At 44.4% G+C, this 27,962-nt stretch overlaps 1 protein-coding gene across 5 annotated transcripts; it reads right to left on the bottom strand.

The window, feature by feature from the left end:
* Positions 1-386: 386 nt before the first annotated feature.
* On the bottom strand, positions 387-27,939 carry LOC135225896 (probable serine hydrolase). 5 transcript variants are annotated; one of them, XM_064265478.1, is made up of 4 exons: positions 27,453-27,582; positions 4,115-4,254; positions 3,036-3,262; positions 387-1,397 (listed from the first exon to the last, which is right to left on the bottom strand). In XM_064265478.1, the coding sequence occupies exons 2-4, from the start codon at positions 4,242-4,244 to the stop codon at positions 786-788; spliced, it is 969 nt and encodes a 322-aa protein (XP_064121548.1). In that variant the 5' UTR covers positions 4,245-4,254; positions 27,453-27,582; the 3' UTR covers positions 387-785. The 5 variants fall into 5 exon arrangements, with proteins under 5 accessions (XP_064121548.1, XP_064121550.1, XP_064121549.1 ...); XM_064265480.1 differs by having other exon boundaries at positions 27,526-27,549; XM_064265479.1 differs by lacking the exon at positions 27,453-27,582 and adding an exon at positions 4,620-4,723.
* Between the last annotated feature and the right edge of the window lie 23 nt (positions 27,940-27,962).

Here is a 27,962-nt window from a genome sequence, read left to right on the forward strand (position 1 = left end):
AGTTTTTCAGCAAATGAAGGCATATAACTCAACTTTACCCATCATACCCTTATGGCATAATACTGACATCAGTATTAATTGTCAAGATAATTTAAGGATTATTGATGATTAATATTTATTGAAAACAATTAGTATGTTATAAGTAGATTTTCATTTTCTCCAGCTTTTGTATGAAGATGACCAACTTTGGGAATCTAAGGAAACCAATATTACAGCATCCAGTTATCAAAGTACCCTTGGCACTTTAATCCCTTCTAATCATTTTTGTAATAAATTTTTTTTCAGCATCTAAAATTCCAATTGTAAAAGCTTAGATGAAGTGGAAGTATTCAAAAAAAAATAGTCATTTGAAGAGGAGAAAGAAATTCAATTTTACAAAAAATATATACTTTCAATATTTACAAATAATAACCTCTTATCATGAATCTTGTTACAAAAGACATTAAGAATAAAACTGCTTCAGTCTTAAATGCCTGAAATATCATCATCTAAAATTAACAAAACATCATAGTCAAAATCATAAATAATAACCAAAAAAATTTTTTACAAATCAAAATTGGGTTATAATAAAAATCTTTAAAATGTCCAAATTATCACCTAAAATACTAATCAGGGTGAACAACATCTGGTTTTTATAATGAATCTCAACTCATTATTAGTCAAAATACAATTACAGAATTCCACTGTATCAGTAAATAAAAATTCAATTATTACTAAGTCAACATCTTATTTTTAAAAAGAATCTCAAAGTATCATATGAGTAAAATTACAATTGCTTTACATCCTTAAAGATCCACCATATCATCAATTAAAAACTCACTAATCATCGGTAGTACACCACCTGGGTCATTCAAGTGAACATGATGGGTTCCTTCCACAATGACATACTTGAAAACCTTGGCGCTTTCCCGATACACAGTCATCATTTCTTCATAAATGGCTTTATCTTCATAAAAGGGTCCTTTAGATGCCTTAATTAACAAAAGTTCACATTCTAAATGTCTTGCAAAAGCTTTTAATTGGTCAAATGTCATAGATAATATATTCCTTAATTTGATTCTTGGGTCATAGTTAAAAGAGTATTCACCATTTCCATGGTCTATTGACCCTCTTTTCAACAGAATTTTGGCTGACTCTTCAGTAAGACTCATATTATAACCTTTAATCATTTTGTCCACTATTGTTGACTGATCATAACGAGGAGGTTCACTGCCTAATTTAGTTTCTGCAAGGATCAGTTCTGAAATACTTCGTGCAGTTTTTTCTGGCTGATCTCCTGCCTCTACAGATATTGGCTTTATTAAATCAATCATTATAATCTTCTTTACTTTCTTTGGAAATGTTGCAGCATAAAGAAATGCAGCACCAGCACCCATACTATGGCCAAGAAGTCTCACCTGAAAGCAATCAACCATGTATGATCATCATGACAATAAGTAACAATAAAAATTACTAAAAATTCCAATAATTCTAACCTTTACACAATACAGTAGCACCCCAGACCTCAACACTAATCCATTCCAGAAGAAGCGTCGAAATGCGATTCAGTCAAGATTTGAATCAACTTTTTCCATAAGAAATAACTGAAAATGTATTAATCCAATCTTGACCACCAGTTATTACCCTAACCTTGCCTTTTTAATTCAAAAACATTACACTTAAATTACAATAAATAAGTTCTGAGTTAAATAACTTATCATATTAGACATCTTTTTATTTTTTAAATGTATACTGTATAAAAAAAATTACCTATGTCCAATGCGGACGTATTACTGATGGTTGACCAAGTGCCTTAGGCTAGGCTAGGTATACGTAGTATGTACTGGACTAGATAGGCACAAACTTGTAGCTAATAATAAGCCATTGAAACACAAGCCTAATTTTTACATTAAATTAATAAAATGTTAAAAGTATGATGCTAAATCAGTCACACAAAGGCCTCTTTCATACTTATCAATAATCTCCTTAAGTTCAATTGTGGTTCTTACCATTTTCCTCTTCTGCTTGTCTGCAATGGTTGTTCTTGGGACCCATGATTGAATCAAAATACAGTACAGAAAGCCACAAAAACAAAGGAAATATTCCTGTGCAAGTGTGTACTTACTCAAAACAATAGCAGCAAAGTGAGCTGGCTTTAAACAACACCACCACCAATAAGGCCAACTAGTGGCGACCGACTAAAACATTTTTGTTTACAAAAATCATAAGGTTCAGATTCTAATTTTTTGTTCGAGCTCTAATGCAAGATTTACTAAAAATTTCACATTGAAATCCAATCATGTTGAGTTCTAACGCAGTCGAGGACTGGGGTTCTACTATACATCTTAATAAGTCAATCTGCAATTCCTCAAAACATATCTTTAACAAAATTTTTGTTTTTTGTTTGTATGGTTTTTACGTTGCATGGAACCAGTGGTTATTCAGCAATGGGACCAACGGCTTTGCGTGACTTCCGAACCACGTCAAGAGTGAACTTCTATCACCAGAAATACACATCTCTCACTCCTCAATGGAATGGCCGAGAATCAAACCCACGACCACCGAGGTGGGAAGCAAACACCATACCATCCTTTAAAGCCAGATTAAATTATTTTCAATTGCTAATTTTTCCACTTTTGGCAGGTCACACCGATTCTTGAACATGCATGTTGAATGTTAACTGCTTTGTTAGTAGAACTGAAAGTCACTACAAAGTGTAACAGCTTTCTAAACTACAAAACTCATTATTTGGCTTGTATCTTAAAATCAATTTTAAAAATACATCTTGCATGGCACAGTGTAGATGAGACTAAAACTTCTTTGCAATATCCCTCTTGTAGACTTTATATTTTGTCTTTCCCTTCAGTTTCTTTCTGTTAACTGGCAATATAGAGGAGCAAAGAACAAGCTGTTCTTAATCTCCCTTTCCTTTCTGGTAATTCCTACAAACTGATTACAACTCAGTAATTAGTACCATAAAAATGGTTACAGAGTTTCCTCAAAAGTACCTTAAAATAAACAGCAAACTACTGTTTATGAATAAATTATCAGCTTACCTCTTTTATTTCAAAATGCTGCACTATTCTTTCAACGAGTAAAACGAGATCCAAGAAAGTTGATCCTCCAGTCTGCATCATAGGTGTGAATCCATGGCCAGGAAAATCTATTGCAATGAGTGACAAAGATTTTGGCAAGAAGGGACCAATACCATCCCATGTCCCTGCATTATCCATCCATCCATGAAGACCAATGACAGGGATACCTCCTTCATTCCAAATTTTACCTAAAACATTTTGAAAAGTTGTCAATACCCAAATGCAGTACAGTATACATTGGGGCTATTTTACGACAAAGGATAAACAATGACAATGAGTTCTGTGAATTTACTGTGAACAATGTGTGCCAAATTCAACATTTTCATAATTTCCAGCAACTAATTTTAAAAATATACACCTTCCTAAGAAATTAAATATTTAGATTTATACCCTATATCTGTCAAGATAAACAAGGAAAAATGTTAGTAGTATACAGTAATGATAATCTTTATATTTGAAAATGCTGTTCTGACTTGATAAAACCAGTATCTAAAGCACATGTTTTTAAAATAAAACTTCACTACAAATTGTGGCTATGCACAAAATCTGCTTTTAATGATACAATTTTATTCCAAGTCATATCTCCCCAATGCAAGTGTTTTTATAAGCATAGTTTCAAGGTAAGAAATTATGATCCTCATATATTTTGATCACGTTTGACAACACAACAACATTTCCAAAGGATATTGTTACCAAAACTAATTATGATAATCGTAAAACAGAGGGCATCACAGATGCTTTCCTTGTTTATCTTGAGAGATATGGGATAAAAATCTAAAGACACATAAAACAAAAAATATTACCAACTAAGAACACGATAGTTTTTTGTCAACTTCTTAATGATGAGTTTTAGTTCACAAGGTATGCATTTAATAAGCAACCACCTTAAATGATGTAAATATCTGTATAGTATAAATAAATACACCATCTATGAACAGCGACAGGGCATAAAGACACCAAACAATATCTGTTGCATTCAATGGTGCACACAGTATGGCATAGGCATGTCAATTTGAAATATTTAATACATATAAGCTCACCTGCTATATGGCCACTGGGAATAGGTATTCTAATTTCTTTGGGTGCTATGGTCGACATAACTCTCTTACACCAACTGTAGTTTCCAGACCTTGGCAATTTATGGATGTTTGGTAATCTCGTTAAAACCATCAGAGGGGACCTAGTAAAAGGATACTACATAGAAGATTAAGAGCATACAACAACAATAATTACAGCACATGTAACTACCAACAACATACATATACGATTTATGCAAGTACAGGTATATTCAAAAGATGCTAATCATAATGTAAAATTATCTACTTAATTCACATACCAAAATTCCACATGGCCAACATCATCACTAAAACTCTTATGTGACAACATGCAATATATTTTTAACTGATTATTTCAAGGTGAAAGTTACATTATTTCCTCACACTTCACTCAAGAGTAGGCTAGTGGTACTGAGAAACACTGAACACATTCATATTAGTTCTGTGAAATATATAAATACAAATACTAAACCAAATAACTCTCACACACCAAAGATAAGAAATTTGTATGAAGAAATTATATTCTTAATAAAGCAACAGCCATAATCACATCTGGCACTGAAAACAAGTTTAGATCTATGATAATCAGACGACACAATTGTAAGATGCCTTGTGATAAGATTAGATTGATAATTGCAGTAGTCACAAGAGGGTCAAAGATTGAATTAACGCAATGACATTTAATTTTTTTTTTTATACCCAGGTACTGAATTACATAAATGCACCATTGTCATCTATTTCCTTACAGAACACTGAAATATACATATATAATTTTAAAACGGTTGTGTTAGTGTGTTATTAGTTATGTTGAGAGCATAGCTAATCATTCTGTGCTTCCTGCTTCTCCATGATATTTGTCCGCCTTCTAGAATTATTACAAAACCAGTGATGGATTTTCTTCCAGCATGATCTGCATCCACCATGCTGTTAGAGGTGTTCTTGAGTTTTCTGGTAGCAAGTAGCTAAATCTTGAGACTTCTTGAGATATTGTGGCAGATGTTTTGCATTCTTCAGATTCTTCTGTATTCTGTTGTAGTACTACATTTTTCATCTTCTGGGACTTCTTGTCTAAAATTTAGGGCTAATGTAGTTGACAACCCTTTTGATTCTGGAAGATTTTGATTTGTCTGCACTCCTTGAATGTAGACTCTCTGGTGAATCAGAGTAGTTGATGGATCTTCTCTGATGTATTTAATGGAGAGAATATTTGAGGACTCTCCTAGATCTTTTAAAGCAGCATAATTTTTAAATTCTTTCTTGAAATAAGTCACATCATCTGAATTTCCAACAATGATAAAATCATCTACATGAACCAATAATTGTTGTTTTTTCTTTAAGACCATTTTTCCAAGCTTCTCATTCAGTTCTTGATTCCAATTTCTACCACTCTGAAGCAAGTTGTAGATACTTTTCTCCACTTCACAAACAAAACATTTTCTGTCTGCAACTTCACATCCATTTGGATATTCCATAAATATGATTTCCTTGAGTCCACTGTTGAGGTAGGCTGAATTTACATCAAGCTGTTCAACAGACCATGAATTTTCTGCAGCTAGGGTTAATAGCAGCCAAATGTTTGATTTTCTCATTATAAACGGGAATAAGTCTCAAGATAGTCCACCCTTTGGCCACTAGTCTTGCTTTGTGTATTATATAGCCCTCAGCAAGTTCATTGTATTTTCTTCTGAATACGCACTTGCAATCAACTGCCTTATGTTCTGTTGGTCTTGGTACATACTATTATCCATGTATTAATGCTTGCTAATCTTTCCAGTTCTTGGACATGGCAGCTTCCCATTTGTCTTTGTCAGGACAATTTAGTGCTTCTTCGACAGTCAATGGATCTTTTGGCAAATGTTGGAAATCTGTCTCGACCTTGCAATACATATTGGCAATTCTTTAATTTCTTCGTCCTTTGAGACCTACTCAAATTGGATTCCTTACCATGGTTCTCTTGATTTTCTTGATGATCTTGATTTTCTTGATGTTCTTGTTTTTCAGGAATTTCTTCTTGATTTTCTTTATTGTTTTCTTGGTTTTCAGGAATGGCTTATTTTTCTTGATTGTTTTTCCAGGTTTCTATTGTTGGTTTCATCATCATCAGAGAAAAGGTTCTCCCAAATGGTGCTGCTGTCAGAGTCAGATAAGAAGAGAGCTGCTGTTTGCTTCACAGATATTCCTTGATCTTGAAAGAGTAAATCTCTTCTTAAAGTCAATGTTAATGGCATTGATCACAACTTGTTTGTGGATGCTCCACAACTTATATGCAAGCTTCATAGCCAAATACTTTGATCAATTTCTGGTCATCATGTTCGAGGTTTTTCCCATTCCACAGTACAAATGGGATCTCGTTATGGCCGTTGACTTATATATGTACATAAATTCAGTTGATTATAACTATGTAATGGAACTGCAGCTAACTTCACTGGCAATCTAAAAGAACATTTTGAACATATCAAATTTGCCAAAAAAGAACACACACACACAAAATATAAGTATACGTACTGCTTTCATGGTGGCACATTTTGTCTACACAATTTCCCCAAATACATATTTAAACCATTTGGTATGCGTACTTAATACCCTCACAGCCTACGCACCCGAAAACAATGATCGCTAAATTTTACTCTTATACCCAAAAGCAGATTTCCCTAATACAATATCAGTACAATACCAAGTTACAATCCCACCATTGTACAACTTTCCAGAAAAGAGATCTCATATTAGTAAACAGTCGACTCCCACCAACTCATGGTTCCGGTTTGCGGACTCAACTATTCGCAGACTTTTCAGTGGAAGATTTATGCACATTATTCCCAGAAAATTTACCTATTTGTGGTACTTTTTTATAGAGAAATATTCACTATCTATTGTATCTTCATAAATTTTCATCATTCAATGCATTTTAAGTGATAAAGCTATTAAAACACTCGGGTGTAAGCATTTTCATATGGGTTTTTTGGTGTTTGAACTATCAAAGTAGACATGTATAAACTATCTTAGATGGCATTTATAAGCGATTTTAGAGGGATTTTAAGTATGTATTTGTGGATTTTAGCTATTCACAGGGGTTGTGGTACACATCCCCCGTGAATACCGGGGGTCAACTGTACCTAGAATTTGATGTCCAAACATCACACATCCTAACATTACTTTATTACCCTTATATTTCATACCTAACCAGCCCTAAAGCAACCATACATTCTATTCATTTTATAACTTTCCACTGCAGGGGTCACCATATATTAAGCCTTTACAAACATACAACTATTAATACCTAGAATAAAGACAGCATATACGTTTATAGGTTTGAGATGTCACAGATTTCCTAAGGCTAGCAAGTTTATCATCTGCTGTTACAAACAAATATTAGGTACACTTAAAAACTGCTCTAGGCAAAGTGCTTTGCATAGCACATGTGAATTCCTTCTCCTTAAAGCACTATTGAAGTTCTTAGGCTTGGATTAAGTTGGATGCTGCAACCTACATTTGATTAGGGTTGATCAGATTAGGATGAATCCCATGGTTGGCTGCATGCATTTCAATGATGAGAACTGGAAGTGGAATATAAGTTACCTAGGCCTTAAGCCCACCAATGGGACCTATGAGCTCATTCAGTGCTGAGAGAAAAATGACAATTTGTCCAAAATTGCATTTTTCCTAACTATACAAACCTGAGGTCCTTTTACAATAGGAAGGTACTAGCGGCAGCTGGATAGGTCGTAAGCTTTCGAACAAGGGGTTCGGTAGTTAACTGCTTGTCCGACAAGCGCGCGCGCGCGCGACTGGTAGGTAAACAAATCACTTTTGCTTTTGGCCCAAGCAAAAACTGCAGAGTGAGGGGTGGCATGAGGTGGGGCTATGTGTAAAAGGACCTCAGGTTTGTATAGTTAGGAAAAATGCAATTTTGGACAAATTGTCATTTGTTCCGACACGGCATACAAACCTTCGGTCCTTTTACAATAGGAAGACTCACTTCTTGGTGGGAGGAATCTGAGTCTTTTGTGAACAGACTGGTGTTCGCCCAACCTTGGAATGCCTCCCTGGTCGTAAGAGCGAGGGAGGGATCCAAGCCTCTGTCCGATTGATCGGGGTGTGCACCGCAGGATCAATGGTCAGACCTCTGGACCAAGTACTAAGAGAGAGGCAAGCGTATCTCTTCGTACCAGCAAACAAGAACAAGTTCCTATTTGCAAGAGGCAACATAAAGTTATGGTTTGTCTCTTGTTGGCATCCACTTCCCCCCCCTTGTAGGAGGAAGTGGTGGATATTCGCTCCCATCCCTAGTGAAAGGGATAGGATGGGGCTCTGTCGAGTAGCTCACCGGCATCTCGTCCTTATCCAGCAAGGTGATGACCGTATCCCTCTACCCACAGGTAGAGGGGGAGAAAAAGATAGGAAGAGAAGCCAGTCACTCTCTCATTCACTTATCTATTCTTACAGTCACACCAGGACTCGATGCTGTTCAGCCTGCTAGGGTCTGGGTTAGCTAGACAACGTGTTGAGCAGCCACCACGGGTCCTAAGGAAAACGATCCAAGGACCTGTGGGCAATATCCAAAGGTAGAAGGAGGTGCCGGTGGTCTGGTTGTACCAGACCCCTGCCTTCAGTACCTGCGCCATGGAGAAGTTCTTGTGTAACTCGAGGGAGTGTACTTCTAGGTCATCTTGGTGCTGACGAAGAGTCTTCAACACTCATCCTGGGATGTCGAGTTTCTTCAGAAAGCGCGGTCGCGCTTTCACAGGACAAAGCAGCATCTCCTTCGCATCGAAGGCGGTGAAGTCCATTAGGGAGGGGATTGTGAAGGACTCTAACCGATCGTCAGGACCGAAGGGTTCAGAGTCTTCGCTACGAATTCGGTACGAAATCGAGCGTCACGAATCCCCATCCCTGGATGCTTGACTTCGCAGGAAAAGTCATGCAATTACCTCAGAGGAAAAGAAGGGAATGGTCGTATGACCTAACCCTCTTCTCGACTTCGGTGATGTCCTGTACCCATACTGGTCTATCCGTCTGCAGCGAAGTTGTTCTCGGTAGTGGATAGGACACCGACACTCAATGGTGGGTGTCGATGGTATGGGTACTGTGACAAGCCGTTAGGACGAAGAAAAGATTGTTATGGAACAACCGAACTAAGTCCACAGCGAAGTTCGTAACAGACTTGGGCGCTCTGACAGCTGCCGACTGACTGCGTTCGGTAGGAGGCAAGTTGTCCAGGCACCCGAGCAAGTCACGTGACCTTCGCCTTAAAAGGGTTCTGCCAAGAGACTAAACAAATAATTTGTTCGTCACCGATGCCAGAAGGCAAGGTGATGACTCTCTTAAGGCATGTGCCCAACAGGCGAAAGTCAATTGCCTTCTAGAGACCGAGGTCCTTGATGGCAAGATATCTCATAGTATAGTTGATTCTCGGCTAAGGAGAAACAACACTATGTGTTCGTTGAAGACGAAGGTGTACAGAAAATGCAACCTACGTCTTCGCAGCTGAACCGAGAGAAGGATTCTCAAGATTCTGAACCTGTGCTACAAAGACTGAGAACGCTAACCGCTATTCATTGCTGTCCGGTGAGGATCGTAGTTGCAATAAAAGCGGAGCGCTTTTCAGTAATGAAGACAGGGAAATACTGCCTGAAGAACTGCTTCTCATGGGCTGAACATTTGGAAGTAGAGCTGTCAGGTCGGAGAGTAGGCGATGTCTTCTGACATATCTGTTAATTCGGGGTGGGGCGAGCAATGAATAATTGCACACCTATGAATACGAGATATTTTGAAGACAAACTCAGATGTCTGCAAAAATCATTCGCATTATCGCGGTGCGATGCAGCGGTTGACTAGTACAGACTTCTGTTACCGTGCGGTAAACAGAAAGATGAAAGAGTCCAAGAGATATCTCTGTTGAAAATTCTCGCAATGTCGAAGGCGATGAAATCAAGCGTCACAGCAGTAGATGGTCCTTCATTATTGCGAGAATCCCCGTTAATCAGAGACCTAAGTCCATGATTGTTGGGCAGAGATACGGTTCGGTAGTCAATCAAACCAGGGGAGAGAGAGACGTAACCGACCGTGCATCTCCGAGACCTAGCTGATACTGAGCCGCTATCAGGCAGTTCAATACGCAGTAGCTCTCGGTGACTCGTCATCCTGAGTTGCCAGTTAATCCATTATTCCACGAAGGAATGCGTTCGGCTAGAACCATCGAGCATAAAGAATACGCTCGAGCAATTATATTTAAACGAAACGGATTTCGGTAAATACAAAAGCTGATTTGGTGTTGTCATGACAATACCAAGTATCTAAAATCGAAACTGATAACTGCTGGGAGGTTGCAGGCAACCCCGAGTTGCAGTTCAATTAAGATACAATTCGTCTCGGTCACAAACCGTAGAGTTAACTACGGTATGCGCCTACCCCCCGGACAATTCAACTGTTACAAGAATCATGTCGCAAGGATAATATACGTAGTATATTTGTAGGTTCTGTACAACGACCTCCATCCTAAATTCTTTTCCCCTCGAGGAATGAGAATAAGGATTGGAGATCGACCGCCTTCGTTCTCTAGTCAAGAGAGTGAAGGAGAAGTCTTTCCCAAAGGAAAGCTTCAATGGTGAACAGAATACCGAAGACGATAGTTCAAGCCAAACTGGAAGTTCCGTCCGTTCTTCTCTATTCCAGGTTAATCGCCTACTGTGAGATACTCTTCTTTCAGCAGCAGTCTTCTTCCAAATGCTAGAAATTACAGGAATTCGAGCATAAGCGAGGTTCCCGATTATCGTAACAATTATCGGGGATTCTCGCTCACTTTGGACCGTGGTCTCGCCTAAGTGTTTGGAGATCGTAAAAAACTCGAACACACTGAGTGCGCTAGAAATTCCGTAGAATTCTAAGCACTCTGCGAAACCCCCACCGAATTCGTCAAACGATATCGGCTGGTGGTCCTCTCGATTCCCGTAGAAATCGAGAAAGGGGCAGGATCCCTCCTCAACGACCCGGGGCTTACGTCAGGTAGGACCCGAAGGTCCCCCCGGTAGCGCAGCCCCTAACGTGGGATCTTACAGAGAAATCTCTGTAGGATCCCTCCCCTTTCCCTCGTAGCCGTAAGGAGAGAGGGAATGGGGGAGGAATGGATACTGGCTCGCCTTCCCAGCGGAACTAGCAGTTGGAGAAGAAAAGGAGCAGCCATCGCCTTACGGCGATGGCCTCTCAGAGCCTGGGAAAACGTATCGTCAGGAGAAAACGTTTTCCCCGAGGAGGGTTACGAACTCATACTGTAGGTAAGGATCTGCCGCCACTGTGAACGTCGTCTGGGTGGGGCTGATCGACACCTGACAGGAGAGAGCCGATACCGTCCTCCGACTCATTCCAGTCCTCGTCGAGGTCGAAACCTCTCAGGAGGACCGAAGGGGTATTCAAATACGGTGTCCGAAGACACGTAGAAACGCCTCTGTCGCAGTAGAGGAGGTGAAGTAGCTTGTTCGACCGGCCAGAACTGAGAGAGCCTTCTTGTCCGGAGACGAGAGACTACCTGTTCAACACAGTCGGCAAGCTCCGATCGCGGCAGACCCCACCGTCGATTTGGGTTCCCTCTCGGGCCCCAAAACGACTCGAGCCGAGACGTGGCTCTGCTGGTGGGAGCGGCGATCCTTCCCCGAGGTCGTTGTGCTGACGAATCAGCGTCATAACCTCGGCAAAGTTCCTCTGGATCTCGGAAGTCACAGCATCTTGCAGAGTGGGACCGTTAAGCCCTTCGAACAAGAGCATATTCCGAGAACCTTCCTCCTAAGAAGGGGGAACAGCGACAGCCCTCTCGGTCTTCCCCATCCACTTGCGCATACGTCCTGGCCGGTCCAAGAAAAAAAAACCGTGCCTGGCACGTAGGGCGTCGTGGTGGATCGTGAGGGGCGCACCCCTCACGATCACTCCTCAATACCTCGCTCCTCCCGGTGTAACCGAGGAGGTTGAAGGTACGGGAGAGGCAGACCTGACGCTCCCTCGTTGCTCGCTGGCAGAACCAGCAGGCTTGGAGGGCTGCAGGGCGATCGTCAACCCGTGGTGGCGATCGAGCTGCAGGCCTGGTCGAACCGTCTCGCTGTGGAGAACGGCTGGACTGAGCACAGCGGCCCCGATCTCGAGTGTCAGAAGAGCTGGTGCTGGTTGCCATACCCGATTCGCTCTCTGTGAGAGCGACGGTCAGGCGACCTGCAGGCTCCACTGTCACAGTGAGACCGTGCTTGTCCTCAACGGCACGTCACGTCGCTGGTTCCAGCCGTGGCTGGCACCGGCGAACGGGAGGACCTCTTCCCAGCCTCAGCCCGTGGCCGGTCGTGGACCGTCACGTCCCCGGGTAGCCAGCTGTTCGCCGCGAGAGTGATAGCTGGTCTGGTGAGAGTCAGCTTGAGCGGCTGTCACCAGTCTTCCGCCCCGTGCCGTGAACCTGACGCTGAGCGGATTCAGAGGTCTGGTTCCTGGCTGCACGGTCGCTGGTAGGCGACCGTACACTCGGTACCTCCCGCGAACGAGAGGCCGAGACGGACCCTGATGCAGTGGCAGAACCACTGACACCAGGCGAGGAAGTACCGGTGTTAGCCGGTACCCCTCTGGTCCCCGTAGTCTTCTTCCTTGCGGAAGAAGAGACGGGCCCCGCTCCCGAAGGAGCAGGAGGACCAGCGGAAGGAACCCTCCCGTCCCACTGAGGTGAGACGGTCCCGAGAAGCTCCCTCCCGAGGGGAGACTTCTTAGGAGGAGGAGGCAACCTTCTTCTTCCTCGGCTGTGAAGCCTTAGAAGTCGAAGGGAAGGGGAGGGCGGCAGCCGACGAACGATGAAGAAGATGAAGACGACGACGACGACACCTTCCTCCTCTTCTTCGTCAGCTTCCTCAGGACAGACGTAAGATCTGCTATCCAGGGCGGAGCCGGGGCTGCTGTAGCCGAAGCTACAGGGCCCGGACGCACCTGTACAGACAGACCAAAGTCTGGGGTAGTACCACCACGAACAGGGACGACATCAGCAGGTCTATGGGCATCTCAGGAACAGCAGGCACAGCCAGCACAGCATCGGTAGGACCGCCAGCGCAGCAACGGCAGGGACAGCCAGCGCAGCAACGGCAGGGACAGCCAGCGCAGCAACTGCATGGACAGTCAGCCCAGAATCGGCAGGTACGGCAGGCAGCACCGGGAACACAGGAAGTGGAGCAGCAGCCAGCAACATCCTGGTACCGGCGGCAGGTCCAGGGGCGAGCTCTAGGGCAGCGGAAGTGTGGTCGCTGCAGCGCGGCAACCACGAGCGGCGGCAGCACGCCCCCCTCTCGGTACGGCGAACGGCACTTCACAGCGGCTGTAGGCAAGACTGTTACCACGTGAGGTGATTACACCAGGTGAGGAGGGACGTCGTCACCTGGAGCGTGGTCACCACTCCATGGGTGACCGCAGTAGGCCCAGACATAGAACCGCAGCCCCTGGACACTAGCACGCCCTGCAAATCGAAGGACGCCCATACCTCAGCAAGGTCCACCCTCGTGGCAGTAGCACCTGCGGAAATAACAGTAGTAGCGATTAGTGGGGGGGTGAGCCCTCTCCGAACGAGTGGAAGACCCCGAATACAATTGTACATCGGGCACCGAGCGCCCTCCCCCGCGCTCGACGGATCGGGCGAGGAGAAGAACGCCGATAACCTCCCCCCCCCCAAGGGGAAGGGCCATCTGTGGGAGCTGAGCGGGGGGGGTTCTCGTTCCCCCACCCCCGCACAGCACCCATGTACCCAACAATAATATAAGAGCCCGAGAGCAATCGTGCCATCGGCCCGAATGCAAGGGCATAAGGATCAATTCCCTGACTGAGCGGAACTTGAACCAAATAAATATTGATGCAATCAATAATAAAAAGAATAAAATGAAAAAGAATCTTGCATTACGATTCACTTCACAATGAATAAGGGCTCGGATCGAGCGCATTTGCGCCCTCGGTACCGAGCGCAAGGGTAAAAGGATCCATTCCTTACCTTTATGGATCAAGGTTTATGGAAACCTTGATCCATAATGAATTGATGCAATCAATATATATATGAAAATGAAAAAGAATACTGCGCTTGCGATTTCACTTCATACAAATAAAAAGGGGAAGGATCAATTCCCGGTAAATAGCGGAAACATTGATCCCAGTAAACAATGCAATCTCAATAAAATATGAAAATGAAAAAGAACTGCACTTGCGATTTCACTTCATTCAAATAAAAAGGGGAAAAGATCAATTTCCGGGTAAGCTCGGAAACTGATCCAAAATGAGTATTGCTACAATCAAAATAAATATATGAAAATGAAAAAGAATATGTACTTGCGATTCCCACTTCCATACAGAATAAGTTTCCGTGCCGAGCGCATTCGCTCGGCAACGAGCATACAGGTCAAAAAAATATAAATGAAAAGAGCACTTACTTACGATTTTCATCTACACATTTCCAACCAAAATATACGCTCGGAGCGAGCGCTCTCCCGCCCTCGGCACCGAGCATACACAATACGAGGATCATTTCTGGGAAAATGAATTCCCGCACTTACGCCTTCAGTCCCGGCACGCGGGTAATCGGAGGCGTGGTGAAACCAAGATCCTTTAATTCACAATTGAATTCAATGGAAATAAATATGAAATGATTGTACTTACAATTCAGTTTCACTAGATAAATAGAAAAAGAAAAACACAACCATGCGAAAGCAACGACGATAAAGCGGGCAGAGAGCGATGATACACGTCCACACGCCAGCAGGCCGAAAGCAAAAGTGATTTGTTTACCTACCAGTCGCGCGCGCGCGCGCCTGTCGGACAAGCAGTTAACTACCGAACCCCTTGTTCGAAAGCTTACGACCTATCCAGCTGCCGCTAGTACCTTCCTATTGTAAAAGGACCGAAGGTTTGTATGCCGTGTCGGAACAAACTGAGAGAATAGGTTTTAAAGGTATGACAGGAGAAAAACCCCATAATTGCAGTGTGAAACAATTGTTAAGAGAGGGTGGTAAGCAAGATGGAAGAAAGAGAATATGAACAGTTGTACATACTGCCAAAGGAATGATGTGAATTAAGCTACAATAATAAGTGCAAAAGACTTGCAAATGTTACACCTATTTCCAAGGCTTGCAGCAGCCTGCTTAAAGCAGACTTATTTCAATGGGGATGCATCCTAACCCAATTTCCCTTAAAAGGTACACAGTAATTGCTTCGCACCTACTTTTACCTTGGAAATTGACTTTCCCTACACTTTTTGTGCTTTTGATGTAGGAGATGATGTTGTTTTGTGTCAGTCAAGTATTATTAACCTCCTATCTCTGTCTAACGTGGTTGGAGGACTTTTGGGGAATTGAGGTTTTGGGTTGGGGAGAACACTCGTAAACAAACCATTTTGGGTGGAGGGAGAGCACTCATAAACAAACCAGACATGTTTGTTATGACAGTTCCTCGTGTACAAAAACCATTGGGAAGCCGTACGTTCAAGAAGGCATATGGTGAGGGAAAGTGAGATAAAATGTTGGGGGTAATTAGAGGGCTCAACACATGCGCAAACCGTTAGGGAGACATTTATTGTAGCAGACACAGGGTGAGAGAAGGTGAGAAGAAAGAAAGGGGGTTAGATAGAGTTCTGGGCAAGCGTAAATAATAACTGACGCACACAAAATTTCAACAGCACTAAAAGTTTAGGAAAAATCAATTTCTTGAGTAAAAGTAGGTCCAAAGTAGCTACTTAGAAATACCCTTTATAAAATGACTGTATATCATAAAAAAAACTTACCTTAAGCATTTGTAATGTTTAATCCAGTCTAATTCACTATTACATTGTCTGGGAGGGGGGGCGGCAAAAACTTTTTAATTAGGCTACATTGTAAGACAAATGTAATAAACTGTTGAACTGTTTTTATCCACTAAAACAACTTTTATAATACAATTACACATTCAATTAATTAGAATGAATGAAGGGAAGGGGGTAGGGAGGGAGGGAGGGAATAACGAGTGTTGGGACAGTCACACTCATTAAATTACGTTTGCCTGAAACGATGTTTCATAAGGTCTGAAATGGATAGAGACAAACATGACTCCGGAGATGTAGAGGTGAGAATGCAAACAAAATGAGTATTCTAATCTAGAATGCTGGCTATTAGGAGTTCCTAGATGCATTAAATCAGCCTGTTATTAAACTGTTACTATACATATTAGGTTGTTATTATTGCCTATTATCATTATTAATTTTAGGCAAGTCAATCTCTGGAAGTTGTGTGATGCCTATGAAGAGGAATCCATCACCACTACCAAATTCTTGAAAAGTTGCCAACAGTTTCTTCCAGTGTAGGTACAGCCATACCCCTACATACGAAAGTCCCTACGTACAAAAAATCCAGGTTACAAAAGCAAAGACGAAGATTTTTTTGCTTCTGTGATGAAAAATAATTTCAGGTCCGAAACCGAAAGGGTGTACTGTTAAAGTCCGAGGATTTTGTCACCGGGCCGCCCGAGAACAATGGTTAAACAAAAACTCGGCGGGGGGCGGGGGGCCGCCCAAATCAGGTAAAAACTCTCCACCATCCTCCCACTCTCCCATTGGTTCCTGATGCTAGTTACTGCCGTAAAATCCTGCTCTTCTATTGGTCAGTATCTATCCCATCATGCATCTACGTAAGGGAGTTCCTCAACCATTTAGTTTCGGCAGCGTTATCGTACACACATGGAATTAGTTTGTTCACATAGATTTTGTTCATTAACGTAAATTCGTGTTAGCGATTTCGCTTTCATTGTACTGTAGGTTACTTTATTATGTTGTGTGTGAACTTAAATACTTTTTAAAAACAGGCAGAAGCAATCTTCCTTGGATAGTTATTTTTTAAAGAGGCCTTTAGTAGTAAGCAAACAAGAAGTTCCAAGTGATATGAAAAAACAGAAAATTGAAAGTGTTGAAAAAATTGAAATTTAAAAAAAAACGTAAAGTAAAAATGTAAAAAAAAAAATAAATAAAATAAATCAGAAAAAGGCAAAAAAATAAAAATTAATTTTTTAAGATTTTCGTAAAGTTAAGTGTTAACGTTTTCTGCCATTTGTTGAAGTTTCGTAAAGTTTAGTGTTAATGTTTTCTGCCATTTTTTAATGTGTTTCGTAAAGTTAAGTGTTCATGTTTTCTGCCTTTTGTCCTACTCCTCTGTCGCCACTTTCGGACATTGCCTCACTTGAATGGTAAGGTTCTACATTTTACTACATACATACGTACATGTACGTACAGGATTTCTTGTGCCCTGTACACTAATACACTTTATTTGCAGGTACAGTAACAGTTAGGTTAGGTATTGAATGGTCCAATTTGTTGTATTTCATTGTTTATTGGTCAATTTAGCTTTATTATAATATCTACTGTGGCGATTTTGTACGACTTGGAACAAATTAGGCAATATACATGTAATACATAGTTCTGGATAAAAAAAAATCAGGTTACGAAAGCCGCTTCAGAACGGATTAATTTCGTAACCTGAGGCACTACTGTAATGTACATTTCCACAATGTTATTTTAATATTTTATTTGTTAGGGTGTTCACTACAGTATTTTTATGAGTTTAGTGTTCCACTGAAATTATGCTACATTGTAAGACAACCGTAATAAACTATTAAAACTGATCAAACTGTTTTTGTCCTCTAAAACAACTACCTATTTATGAATCAGCTAGACCAACATTTTTATGCAGTTGTGTTTTAGCCTAATATTTTTCTGTGGTGACGAAACGGGTTAAAAAAAACGAACTGGATATTGGTACGGCAGCCGTACCCCGATCTCGGTAGATATTGGTACGGCAGTGAATTGCGCATGCGCTAACCGTTGTTTACCGCCTCACGCATATCCAAAGACTATATACTGAAGTATATACACAGTCTTTGGGCATATCAGTGACAGCAAGAAAAATGGTGACGGAACAGCATGAACCGCGGAATAATACATTAGTTTTCGCCGAAAAACAGATGTTTTCAGGCTTTAACGAGCTGAAGAAAGCCATAGACATCTATGAAGACTCAAACTTTCAAAAAATGACAATTTGTCGAAAATTGCATTTTTCCTAACTATACAAACCTGAGGTCCTTTACATATAGTCCCACCTCATGCCACCCCTCACTCTGCAACTTTTTGCATGGGCCTAAAGCAAAAGTGATTCTTCGCCCGCGCGCACGATCGGACAAGCAGTTAACTACCGTTCTCCCCTTGTTCGAAGCTTACGACCGTCCCAGCTGCCGCTAGTTACCTTCCTATTGTTAAAGGACCTCAGGTTTGTATAGTTAGGAAAAATGCAATTTTCGACAAATTGTCATTTGTTCCGATACGTAATACAAACCCTCGGTCCTTTAACAATAGGAAGACTCACTTCTTGGTGGGAGGAATCTGAGTCTTTTTGGTGAACAGAATGGTGTTCGTCCAACCCTGGAGTGCCTCCCTGGTCGTAAGAGCAAGGGAGGGATCCAAACCTCTGTCCGATTGATCGGGGTGTGCACCGCAGGATCAATGGTCAGACCTCTGGGCCAAGTACTAAGAGAGAGGCAAGCGTATCTCTTCGTACCAGCAAGCAAGAACTTGTTCCTGTTTGCAAGAGACAATCATAAAATGATGGGTTTGTCTCAATTTGGCATCCACTTCCTCCCCCTTGTTGGAGGAAGTGGTGGATATTTACTCCTATCCCTACTGAAAGGGATAGGATGGTGCTCTATTGAGTAGCTCACCTGCATCTCGTCCTTACCCAGCAGGGTGACGACCGTGTCCTCTACCCAAAGGTAGAGGGAAGAAAAAGATGGGAAGAGGAGCCAGTCACACTCTCATTCCTCATCCATTCTTACGGTCACACCAGGACTCGATGCTGTTCAGCCTGCGAGGGTCTGGGTTAACTACACAACGTGTTGAGCAACCACCACGGTTCCCAAGGAAAAAGATCCAAGGAACTGTGGGCAATATCCTGAAGGTAGAAGGAGTGCATGCGGTCCGGTTGGACCAGGCGCCTGCCTTCATTACCTGCGCCACGGAGAAGTTCTTGCGGAACGCGAGAGAATGATGAAGAGGCGTCCGACATCTCATCCTGGGTTGTCGAGTCTTTTTCTTCAGACAGCTCCGTCGCAACCTTTCACAGGACAAAGCAGCATAGCCTTCGTATCGGAGGCGGTGACGTCCATTAGGGAGGTATTGTGAAGGACTCGAACCAATCGTCAGTTACCGAAGGGTTCTGAGTCTTCGCTACGAAGATCGGTACGAAATCGAGCGTCACAAATCCCCATCCCTTTGTGCTTGACTTCTCAAGAGAAGTCATGCAGTTACCTAAGACGAAAAGAAGGGAATAGTCGTATGACCTATCCCTCTTCTCGACTTTGGTTATGTACAGTACTCATACTGACAAGCTATTAAGACGAAGTAATGATTGCTCTGGAACAACCGAACTAAGTCCACAGCATAGTTCGTAACTGACTCGGGCGCTCTGACAGCTGCCGACTGACTGGTTCGGAATCAGTAGAGGCAAGTTGTCCAAGCATCCGGGTAAGTCACGTGACCTTCGCCCTTTAAGAGTTATGCTGAGAGACCAAACAAATAAAATATTTGTTAGTCACCGATGCCGGACGGCGCGGCGATGATTCTCTTAATGCATAAGCTCAAAAGGCGAAAGTCAATTGCCTTCAAAAGACCAAAAGACGAGGTCCCTGATGGCAAGAAAATCTCATAGACGTTGAATCTCAGCTTAAGGAGAAACAACCCTATGTGACGTTGAAGACGAAGGTAGGCAATGAATGCAACCTACGTCTTCCAGCTGAATCGAGAGAAGGAATCTCAAGATTCTAAACCTGTGCTTACAAATGACTGAAAACGCTAACCGCCATTTCATTGCTGTCCGTTGTGCAATGAAAGCGGGGCGTTCTTCAGTAATGAAACACAGGGGAGAGCCGCTTGAAGAACTGCTTCTCATGGGCTGAACGTTTGGAAGTAGAGCTGGCAGGTGTGGGAGTAGGCGATTGTCTTTCAATACATCTGCTAATCCGGGTGAACAATGAACAATTGTACACCTCCGAATACAAGATATTTTGAGGACAAACTCAGATTCCGCAAAAATCATTCGCATTATCGGGATACGATGCAGCAAGAGACTATTACAGAATTCTTTTACCGTGCGGTAAACAGAAGATGAGAGTCGAATAGATATCTCTGTTTAAAATTCTCGCAATACCGAAGACGATGAATACTAGCGTCTCTCAGCAGTAGATGGTCATTCATGTATGCGAGAATCCCCGTTAATCAGAGACTTAAGTCGGTGATTGTTGGGCAGAGATACGGTTGTTATTCAATCAAAGCAGGTGAGAACATAAACAACCGTCTATCTCAAAGCGGCAGCTGATACTGAAATGCCTCGGGCAATTCAATACGCAGTAGCTGTCGCTGACTCGTCATCCTGAGTTGCCAAGTAATCCTTTTCCACGAAGGAATGCGTTCGGCTAGAACCACCGAGGCATAAAAAGGATATGCTCGAGCAATTATATTTAAGCGAAACGAATTTCGGTAAATATAAAAGCTTAAATGGTGTTGTTGTGACAACACCATAAGTATATAAAATTGAAACTGGAAACTCCTGGGAGGTTGCAGGCAAACCCGGGTTTTGCAGTTCAATTAGAATACTTTTCGTCTAAGTCGCAATCCGTAGAATAACCAGGATATGCGCCTACCCCTCGGACCATTCAACTGCTTAGCAGAATCATGTCGCGAGGTTAATATACGTAGTATATTTGTAGGATTCTGAACAACGATCTCCATCCTAAATTCTTTCCTTCAAGAAAACAAAATAAGGATTGGAGATCGACCACCTTCGTTCTCTATTAAAGAGAGTGAAGGAGAAGTCTTCCTCGAAGGAAAGCTTCAATGGTGAACAGAATACTAAGACGATAGTTCCAGCCAAACTGGATATTCCCCGTCCGTTCTTCTCTATTCCAGGTTGGTCGCCTACTGTGAGATAGTCTTCTTTCAGCCAGCAGTCTTTCTTTTCCTAATGCTAGAAATTCCAGGAATTCGAGCATAGGCGAGGTTCCCGATTATCGTGTAACATATCGGGGATTCTCGTCTCGCTCACTTTGGACCGTGGTCTCGCCTAAGTGTTTGGAGATCGTAAGAAACTCTAACACTCTGAATGCGCTAGAAATTCCGTAGAATTCTAAGCAGTCTGCGAAACCCCCACCGAATTCGTTCACAAACGATATCGGCTGGTGGTCCTCTCGATTCCCGTAGAAATCGAGAATGGGGCAGGATCCCTCCTCAACGACCGGGGCTTACGTCAGGTAGGAACCGAAGGTCCCCCTGGTAGCGCAGTCCCCAACGTGGGATCCTACAGAGAAATCTCTGTAGGATCCTTCCCCTTTCCCTCGTAGCCGTAAGGAGAGAGGGAATGGGGGAGGAATTGGATACTCGCTCGCCTTCCCAGTGGAACTAGCAGTTGGAGAAGAGTAGGAGCAGCCATCGCCTTGCGGCGATGGCCTCTCAGAGTCTGGGAAAACGTATCGTCAGGAGAAACGTTTTCCCCGAGGAGGGTTACGAACTCTCACTGTAGGTAAGGGTCTGCCGCCACTGTGAACGCGTCTGGGTGGGCTGATCGACACCTGACAGGAGAGAGCCGATACCGTCCTCCGACTCATTCCAGTCCTCGTCGAGGTCGAAACCTCTCAGGAGGACCACGAAGGAGTATTTAAATACGGTGTCCGAAGACACGTAGAAACGCCGCTGTCGCAGTAGAGGAGGTGGAAGTAGCTTGATCGACCGGCCAGAACTGAGAGAGCCTTCTTGTCCGGAGACGAGAGAGACTGGTTCAAGACAGAATCGGCAAGCTCCGATCGCGGCATACCCACCGTCGGTTTGGGTTCCCTCTCGGGCCCAAAACGACTCGAGCAGAGACATGGGCTCTGCTGGTGGGAGCGGCGATCCTTCCCCCCGGTCGTTGTGCTGACGAATCAGTGCAATAACCTGGGTAAAGTTACTCTGAATCTCGGAAGTTACAGCGTCTTGAGGAGTAGGACCGTCCAGTCCCTCCAACAAGAGCAGCTCCCAGGACCCTCCTCCTTCAGAAGAAGGACCAGCAACAGATCCCTGACGGTTGCCTCCAATCACTTGCGCGACGTCCTGGTTGGTCCTAAGACCAACCTGGCACGTGCGGCGTCGTGACGGGATCGTGAGCGGCGCATCTCTCACGATCACTCCTATATACCTCGCTCTTCCTGGCGTATGCCGAGGAAGTTGAAGGTATCGGAGAGACAGAACTGACGCTACCCCCTCTCCCCCTGACGGTCGCCTCCAATCACTTGCGCGTACGTCCTGGTTGGTCCTAAGACCATACGTGGCACGTGCGGCGTCGTGACGGGATCGTGAGCGGCGCACCTCTCACGATCACTCCTAGCTACCTCGCTCTTCCCGGTGTAGCCCGAGGAAGTTGAAGGTAGTGGAGAGACAGACCTGACGCTCCCCCCCCGCTCGCTGGCAGGACCAGCGTACGTGGGGGGCTGCAGCCGATCACCAACCCGCGGTGGGGATCGATCTGCAGGCCTGGCCGTGCCGCTCACCTGTGGCGAGCGGCTCGACTGAGCACGTCGACCCCGGTCCCGTGCGTCAGACGAGCTGCTGCTGGTCACCGTATTCGCCCGGTCCCTGTGGGAGCGGCGGTCTCAGGTGACCTGCAGAGCTCGCTTTCGCCGTGAGACCGTGAGCGTCCTCGCGGCACGTCAAACCGCTGGTACCAGCCGAGGCTGGTACCGTCGGTCGAGGGGACCTGGGGGACCTCTTCCCATCCTTAAAACCGTGGCCGGTCAGAGACCGTCACGTCCACCCGAGGTACGGCTGGTCGCTGCGAGAGCGGCCGCTGGCCTGGCGAGAGTCACCTGAGCGGCTCTCGACAGTCTTCTGCTCCGTGCCTCGGTCATGACGCTGAGCGAACTCAGGCGTCTTAACTTTGGCTGCACGGTCACCCGAAGGAGATCGTACACTCGGAACTTCTCGCGGACGAGAAACCGAGCCGGTACCTGGCTTAGCAGCAGAGCTGCCAAGACCAGGCGAGGGTGTACCAGCGGTAGCCAGCACACCCTTGGTCCCGTCTTCTTCTTCTCAGAAGGGGAGACGGGCCCCGTTCCCGAAGGAAACAGGAGGACCAGCAGAAGAACCCCCCCGTCACACCGGAATGTGACGAGCCCTTCGAAGTTCCCGAAGGAGTCTTCTTAGGGGAAATAACAAAACCCGGTTACCAGCTGGTCGCTGCGAGAGCGGCCGCTGGCCTGGCGAGAGTCACCTGAGCGGTTCTCGCCAGCCTTCTGCTCCGTGCCTTGGTCTTGGCGCCGAGCGAACTCTGGCGCCGAAACTTTGGCTGCACGGTCTCCCGAGGGAGAGCGTACACTCGGGATCTCCCGCGAACGAGAGACCGAGCCGGAACCTGGCGATGCCGCTAGCACCAGGCGAGGAAGTACCAGAGCTAACCGATACTCCTCCTCTGGTCCCCGTCTATCTCTTCCATACGGAAGGGGCGGGAGACGGGCCCCCGCTCCCGAAGGAGCAGGAGGACCAGCAGAAGGACCCCCCCGTCCCACCGAGGTGGGACGGGCCCTTAGAAGTTCCGAAGGAGACTTCTTAGGGGGGGGAGGCAGCCTTCTTCTTCTTCGGCTTATGGGCCTTAGAAGTCGAAGGGGAAGAGGCAGCAACAGACGAAGACGAAGATGACACCTTCCTCTTCTTCGTCAGCTCACGCAGGACAGTCGTCAGGTCCTCCATCCAGGCCGGAGTCGGGCCTATTGCCGAAGCAACACGGCCCGACTGCACCTGTCCGGAAGGACCTGGGACTGGGGAAGACACACCATGGGCAGGACCAGCATGGACAGGCGCAGGAACCAGGAGCGACAGGAACAGCAACCAGCTCAGGAGCGGCAGGAACAGCGGCAGCGGTAAACACAGAAGGGACAGCCAAGCCAGTAGCGGGAACCACATCAGCGACAGGTACGGCAGGCCCAGCCATCGCCTCGTAGAATCATCGGCAGCCAGCGTGGTACTGGCGGCCGGTCCAGGGGCGAGCTGCTGGAACAGCGGAAGTCTGGGGCAGGCAACACGAAGAAAACACAGGCGGCGGCGGCATACCCCTCCTCGGTACGGCGGCGACCGGCCCTAGAAGTGGCAGACGGCGTCACCGACACAGCATGGGGAGTGTAGACCAGCATAAGCGGCCGTGAAGGTTGTAGTGGAGACCGCTCCAAGGTCACCGCCCCAGACCTCGCTAGACTTTGCAGCAGATCGTGGATGCTAGGCACGCCCTGCAGCCGCAGTGGTCCATACCTGTCCAAGGTCGTCTCCCACGGATGTAGCACCTGCGGTAGCACAAACAGATTAGTAAGAGGGGTTCCCTCACGCACGGGGGGGGAGACATGCCCCACCCCGAACGGAAGGAAGACCCCAAAAACAAAATACGAGGAAGCTGAGTGGGGGGGCAGGAAAGAAGACGAAGAATCGGATACCAAGGGAGTCGCGGGAGAGCTTTCCGACGACTTCCTGGCAGACCTTCGCTTCCCCTACCCCCGCACAGCAGTGAAAAGTAATATGAAAATGAAACAGAATACTGCACTTGCGATTCACTTCATAGAACTTAAAGAGGGAAAAATCAATTCCCGGTAAGAGCGGAAACTTGATCCATAATAATATGAATGCTATCATAAATATATATGAAAATGAACAATACTGCACTTGCTATTTTCACTTTCACAGCAATAAATCGTAAGGATTAATTCCCGGGTAAGAGCGGAAATTGATCCAAAATTAAATTTGATGCAATTAATAAATGAAAATGAAAAGAAAACTGCATTGCGAATCCAATTTCATTGCATTCTATTCATACAAAATAAGAGGCTCTTGCCGAGCGCAATCAAGCTCTCGGCAACGAACGCACAGGGCAAAAATATAATGAAAAAGAGTTAACTTACATCTTTCAATTACACACTTTCGCCCAAAATACATGACTCGGCGCGAGTGCGCCCGCTCTCGGCACCGAGACATAATTCAAGGGTTCAATTCATGAAAAGAGCGGAAATCGCCGTCTCTACGGCGATAGCTCCATGTTGATTCATAATTAAGTAATGAAAATGAAAACAGTGTACTTACAGTTTCATTTTCAAGTCAAACCAACCATTAGTAGAAAACACAATATAAACAAAGCATACGACGATGAAGCGGGCAGAGAGCGATGACGAACACGTCCTTCACACCCGCGGCCGAAAGCAAAAGTGATTCTTCACCGCGCCCGCGCGATCGGACAAGCAGTTAACTACCGTTCTCCCCTTGTTCGAAGCTTACGACCGTCCCAGCTGCCGCTAGTTACCTTCCTATTGTTAAAGGACCGAGGGTTTGTATTACGTATCGGAACAATTGGGTAATTCATGGTATATACGTAGGTCACGAACGATCGAATCGGCCCTGAAAAGAATTCCGAAGAGGAGATTCAAAGAGGATTATATATAAATATATACACTACCATCGTACCTTTGGTGACTTTCTCGGCTCTTTATTCTGCCCGACGTCGGCAGCTGCAAGGGCCGTTATATACTTTACAATATTCTTTTAATTCACTTCATTGGGTATATTGCAGCTGTCGGAGAAGACGATAGAATTTACCAGGTCCATTAAAATCTGGATAGTGTTGTTTTTGTAGTACAAAAAAGCGGGACACAATTCACAAAAGCTAAACAAACAAAAACAGGGGGGAGGAACATTTTGCTAACTGAAAAAAGGGGGGACAGATGTTCAAAAGCGTGGAGCTATGTACCCAACCTAAAAGCCGAGCTCTGGTTTACATAATACAGTATGATTAGCAAACTGGTAAACGGATACAGCTAACTGCCGTATCTACAGCAAGTCAAGACCGCAAATACGGCACCAATGACAGAATCTGCCGTACCCTCACCGCACTATATTATTTGTACGGCAGGAAGTCTGAAATTGACGCATGCGCAATTCACTGCCGTACCAATATCTACCACGATCGGGATACGGCTGCCGTACCTATATCCTGTGCCTAAAAAAAATAGTGACGAACAAGACTAGGTAGGTAGTGACGAAATGGCCAGAACTCAAATCCTCACATTCCAGAACACCCCCATGCCATGACATTGTGCATAGCAGAACAAAGTGTGCGTAACTAGCTATTCTACAGTATTATCTAACCTAGCCTAATTCTTCTAGACGAGTAAAAGTTGCAAAATACATGCAGAGTAGGGACACAGGGTTAGGCATGAAAAATCTGACCATGAAACAGGCTAAACCTAGATTTTCCTAAAATAGTAGGTACTGTATCCTGACCTAACAAGACTTTAACTTCCTATGTCTCTGATATCTCTTCCGTTTGAAAATATAGAGTAAAAAACCGCATGGTACAGGGGTGGACCATGTACGATCAATGTGTACAACCCCAAGAAAAGTACATTATAACGCGTCGTGACACCGGAGTAGAGGTCTTTAGCTCTGTTTCTCACCAACAACAAGTCGCGTCTGATGCCCATCTCCGATGTCAGGACGCGTTATAATGTACTTTTTTTGGGGTTGTACACATTGATTGTACATGGTCCACCCCTGTACCATGCGGTTTTTTACCCTAATAGCTATCTCTTCCGTTTGAAAATATATCCATGTAATAAAATTAGAAACATATTCTGAAACAACCTGATTAAAGCTTAGGCCGAGTTGAACAGTGCGAATTCTGTCCACAGAGTTCAACTCCTTTGCTGGACTGAATTCCCTGCAGCCCACCTAGATCTGAGCTAACAATACCAGATGCATCCATCTGGTTATTATTATTTTTTTTCTTTATCAGATAAATTCCTTTGTGTTTAATGACATAATGAGCGAGCAGCCTAGTACCTCCCGGTACCAGCCAATCAGAGGCCCCCAAACAAATGTCTCATAGGCACAAGAATCCACCTTAAGTAGCTAAATCGACTACTACCTAGCCAACCTATCGGTAGTATCCCTACCTCCCACTTTTAAGCTAGCTGTAGTAGGTATAGCTAGTAGCCTCAAGTACCTACTAGGCTAGTCATTAACCGAGCAGTGACATAGCAGAGGTCTATACCTAGTACATACTACCTAGGCTAGGTAGCCTAAGCTATTCAAGCACGCCAACACCATTAGCATTAAATTGGCATTAGCCTCATGAAATCTATTGGGCCGCTTGGTTATTAGGTATGAAAGGGGGGGGGGGGGTAAACACAAAGGTACCTACCCAGCTAGTAGGTAGGTAATTAACCTTAACTATCGAACGACAACTTAGTCTATCCCTACCTTTGGATTTACCGGATCGAAAATACCACGTCTACACCTAGCCTGTAACATCTTAATTTAGACAAGTGCACACCTGAAAAATCTTTAAAGCTCAATAATTCATCAGACCGAAGACGGAACACGTACCTCCGTACCGAAGACTGAAGAAGGAACATCTTCAACCGCTAACTAGCTAGGTATTGCAACACTGCAATGATGCAATGGCTGTTCATATACATACGACATTATATGTAAACTTTTTTTAATTTTTCGAATTAACATAAGAAAAATGTATTTTTCAAGGTAGGTATCAATCTACATATCTTCGGCCGGGGTTTTCCGCAACATTTTTATGGATGGTCACGGTACAGTACAAGGAGGTCTTTGGGCTACAAGAGGTAGTTGACTCTTTGAGAGAGTTAGGGTGGGGGGGAGTAGGTGTGTAAATTCCATGCCGTCACCTTAATAAAATGTGGCATTACTTAGCTGAATTAAACTATCAGGATCTAGTACGACTACAATCTACAATGG

Source organism: Macrobrachium nipponense, chromosome 20, assembly GCF_015104395.2.
Source record: "Macrobrachium nipponense isolate FS-2020 chromosome 20, ASM1510439v2, whole genome shotgun sequence".
NCBI classification, from domain to species: domain Eukaryota; kingdom Metazoa; phylum Arthropoda; class Malacostraca; order Decapoda; family Palaemonidae; genus Macrobrachium; species Macrobrachium nipponense.

What these genes read in the sequence shown, in the direction of transcription:
- LOC135225896 (XM_064265476.1), bottom strand. Translation starts at nt 4,460, where the DNA reads ATGTTGTCACATAAGAGTTTTAGTGATGATGTTGGCCATGTGGAATTT. An exon ending in GTTGGCCATGTGGAATTTTG is followed by an intron (nt 4,255 to 4,410) that starts GTATGTGAATTA and finishes TCCTTTTACTAG; the next exon opens with GTCCCCTCTGATGGTTTTAA. An exon ending in TCCCAGTGGCCATATAGCAG is followed by an intron (nt 3,263 to 4,114) that starts GTGAGCTTATAT and finishes AAAATGTTTTAG; the next exon opens with GTAAAATTTGGAATGAAGGA.